We start from the raw sequence: 3,673 nt of genomic DNA, 5'->3' as shown, positions 1-3,673 counted from the left end.
TCAAAAAAAGTATTTGTTAAATCATCAAAGCATAATGGAATTATAAAAATGCATGTAAAATATGAAGTATAGATGAAGCACACAAATAGTTTGTGACCGAATTGCTCAAGCGGGATGTTGAATGCAATGGTTGTTGGATCTACTAAAAAGGCTCTATGAACTTACCCACAATTTTTTTCATCTCAATTGAGTCATTTCAAAGCCACTATTGGTGGCTAATGAAGTTTTCATAAACCCAAAAGGTGTGTGTTCATGGTATTTAACATATATGGTTTTGTAACTCCCATTAGAAGTCCATGAGATTAGGAAAACTTCTTAAATATATTACAATCATTTATGCATGTCCAATTTAAAACTTTATCCTTTTTATTTGTTCTTAATTTGTTTTCTATGATTTTGTGGCATAAGAAATGTTTCTAATTATAGAAATATGAAGGTTTTTTAAATAACTATTCATTTGTTCATCATTATCTAACAAATATATTTTATAATGAACAAACTCAATGCCAACTATATTAATTCTATTTGTATTTCATATGAATCAAATTTAATTCTTATGTTATCTTGAACAAATATAATCTTCTAAGAAATTGTTAATTTCAAATTATCATCCAGTTTATTTCTAAATTAATATATCGTAAATTATCTACAATCAAATCAACACTTATTATTACGACAATATTAAACTAATAAATACATATCATTACATCACACTTTGTTTCATTAATTTCATGACATAACTCAAACAGTTTATAGTTATCATATTATAATAAGATTACCTTTTTCTTATTTCCCAAAAGAATTTGTACAAGAATTACTATAAAGATCAACGATAAAGTCACCAATGCTACAGCTGCTTGTGTCTTCAATTGTATTATCTTCTCCATATTTACTCCTATAAATTGTCGTCGACTAGCACTTGTAAGGACCTCTCACATTGCTCCACGTCACCCTCTGATATGCCTTCCAACATCTGAACAACTTGGCTCATGCTTGGCCTCCCACTCTCATCCTCTTGAATGCACTGAATGATCACCACAGCTGCTCTTCTCACCTCTTCCACATCTGCTTTCTCTGCAATCTTTTCATCCACGATACCCATGATTATGTTCCCCTTTTGAATTTCAGCTGCTGCCCACGTCGGAAAGTACTGCGACTCCGGCACACTCAAGTCAATATTTCGTCGCAATATTTCGAGTAGGGTCATGCCGAAGCTGTATACATCTACCTTCACTGTGATTGGCAGGCCAGAGATCCACCCCGTAGCCAAATATCCTCTCGTTCCTCTTGTTGTTGTTAACTATGTTTGCTTCATTAGAATTGCGGGACAAGTAAGAGTTGAGAGACCCGTTCTGCATATACTCAAAAACCAACATTCTTTGAGATCTCTCTGCACAGAATCGCCATAGCCTCACCAAATTCACATGGTGTATGTTTCCAATGGTGCCTGTTTCTGCACGGAATTGCTTTTCTGCTTGTGAAGAACCCCCTTTTAATTTTTTCACGGCCACAAGTGTACTGTCTGGTAGAGTTCCCTTGAAGACACAGCCAAATGCTCCATTTCCCAGCTTTTGGGCGAAATTGTTGGTCGCAATTTTGAGCTCTTTGTAGGTGAATGTTCGGAGCCATATTGGTGTGTCGTAATCAAGCAATCTTCCACGTCTGCGCTGAATAAACCATGCAAAGAGAGTACCCATTATAGCGCCCAAAGGAATTGAAATGGAGAGTGCAACTACTCTGCTGTTCCTTCCTCCGTTGTGTGGGGACTGTGGCATATCAGAGGCAGCCAATCGAATGAATAAGGGCTGGATGAGAGAAGAAGTAGCCTGCAGGCTTAACAGATCGCCAAACCACAATTTACAAATTGCAGGAATAGAATTAGTGAAAGCAAAGGCCATACAGGAGCAATTGTTGAGACAAGCAGTTTTACATTCTAGAGGCGTTGACTCTTGGCTGTATTGAACAGATTCTTCATCACACAAGGTGGTATTACTCATTTGCAGGAAACCATCTGTTGTGTCACTACCATTGATACAGTCTAATGGAGTACGCCGAACACAACCGCTTGACCACCACTCCTGAGAACGCCAGGCAGTAGCGTCTCTTGGGGGAAATCCTTGCACACAGTTGCATAACTCAATGTTTTCTGGGGTAAAGCATACTCCATAAGCCCCGGATTGACCATACACACCGCAACTCGATTGGGGATTATCACGAAACAGGTTCCATTTATTATTAGCCCAAAAGTAAATTGATAGCTCGCCATTCCTCTGGAGAACTGTCCTAATTAGGATCAATTTCGAACTAGTTTCGGGCGTAAGCTTGTATGTGTTGTACACGGTTTTCGATACACCAGTTGCCTTCGCTATGGTGGCGTTATATCCACCAGTCAACTCTGCCCACCTGTAATATGAAACACCATTTTTATACTGCAGCAAAAATCTATTTCTTCCTGGGGATGGATCCATTTGGAAATAGAAGGGCCCAGGCGCTGGATCCACCGAACTCTTCCAAGAGTTTACTTTCATACCTTTCCAAAACTTCATCGTAGGCAAATAATGGTCTGTGGGATTTGTGAAGCTCTCCCACACAATCTCAGAAGTGTTTTGGACGCCTAAAAGAATAAAATTTCCACTGTCCAGTATGGAAGCTCTGGATGCCTTTGCCTGCGGAGTACTATTACTGGACCAAACGGCTTTTCCTTGCAAATCAGATATGGTGAGATAACCAGATGTAGAGAGCGTCAAAACACCGGTTGACAGAGATCTGGGCATACTAGATGCCAACATACCATTTGGGACTAAAAATTCCCAATTCAAAAGTGCCATTCTTTGAAATAATAGTCTGCTTTTCCCTAAGAGAAACTCCCAAAGAGATGGTGTCTCCACCAGCAACTAATAAATTACAATTGCACTGGAGAATGAGCATAGTAAGTGCTAAAATAAAATGTTTTAAACAGTTGAATGCTAAGTGGTCTTTCATGGAGCAATCCATCCTCCTCAGTCTATTATTTCTCTTAATTACAGATATCCAGAAATTTTCCATAGTCAATATGCTTACGGCATAAACTTTCGAATTCAATAATAAATATGTCACCGATAATATTTAATGAGATGTTATTTAGACCAGCGAAAAATGTTGTTGACTTGAAGACAGAACATATCATTTCAGAATGTTAAAAAAATAGGCATGTGTTGTTCGAATTTGACCGAGTGCCCTTCGATCAATCCATCAGAAATTCAGTGGAAATAATGTCCCTAATGGAAGAAATATATCTATCACTGATAGTTTTTAATGAGATATTATATAGACCAGTGAAAACAATATATTGACTTGAAAGCAGAACACATTATTTGAGAAGGTTAATCAAATACGCAGGTATTGGTGAAATTTGACTAAGTGGTCTCTATTTAATTTCAGCCCGAATGCATAGACGACCAAGTAAACCGACCGATTTACATAAATAATATTTATATTATTAGTACTTGCAAGGAAACCAATTGTAAACCGACCGACTTAAATAATAAATATTTATATTATTATTTGTCATGGTAGATAGAAGTGTGTTTGAAACGCAATTCTTTTTCAATTAGGATGAATTAATATTTTATTTTTAAAAAAAATTATTAATATAGTTGATAGTTTTCAAAAAAAATATTTGTTTGACAATTAA

General features: G+C 36.8%; 1 protein-coding gene across 1 annotated transcript; it reads right to left on the bottom strand.

Annotated features, from left to right (window-relative positions):
- Positions 1-1,172: 1,172 nt before the first annotated feature.
- Positions 1,173-2,828, bottom strand: LOC131060134 (G-type lectin S-receptor-like serine/threonine-protein kinase At2g19130). The gene has a single exon (XM_057993245.2). The coding sequence runs from the start codon at positions 2,826-2,828 to the stop codon at positions 1,173-1,175; it is 1,656 nt and encodes a 551-aa protein (XP_057849228.2).
- Positions 2,829-3,673: the final 845 nt, after the last annotated feature.

Source organism: Cryptomeria japonica, chromosome 3, assembly GCF_030272615.1.
Source record: "Cryptomeria japonica chromosome 3, Sugi_1.0, whole genome shotgun sequence".
Taxonomy (NCBI): Eukaryota; Viridiplantae; Streptophyta; class Pinopsida; order Cupressales; family Cupressaceae; genus Cryptomeria; species Cryptomeria japonica.
Note: the sequence above shows the minus strand (reverse complement) of the source record. Positions and strands in the feature narration are given on the sequence as shown.

Coding starts and splice junctions, on each gene's coding strand:
- LOC131060134 (XM_057993245.2), bottom strand. CDS start 2,828: ATGGCACTTTTGAATTGGGAATTTTTAGTCCCAAATGGTATGTTGGCA.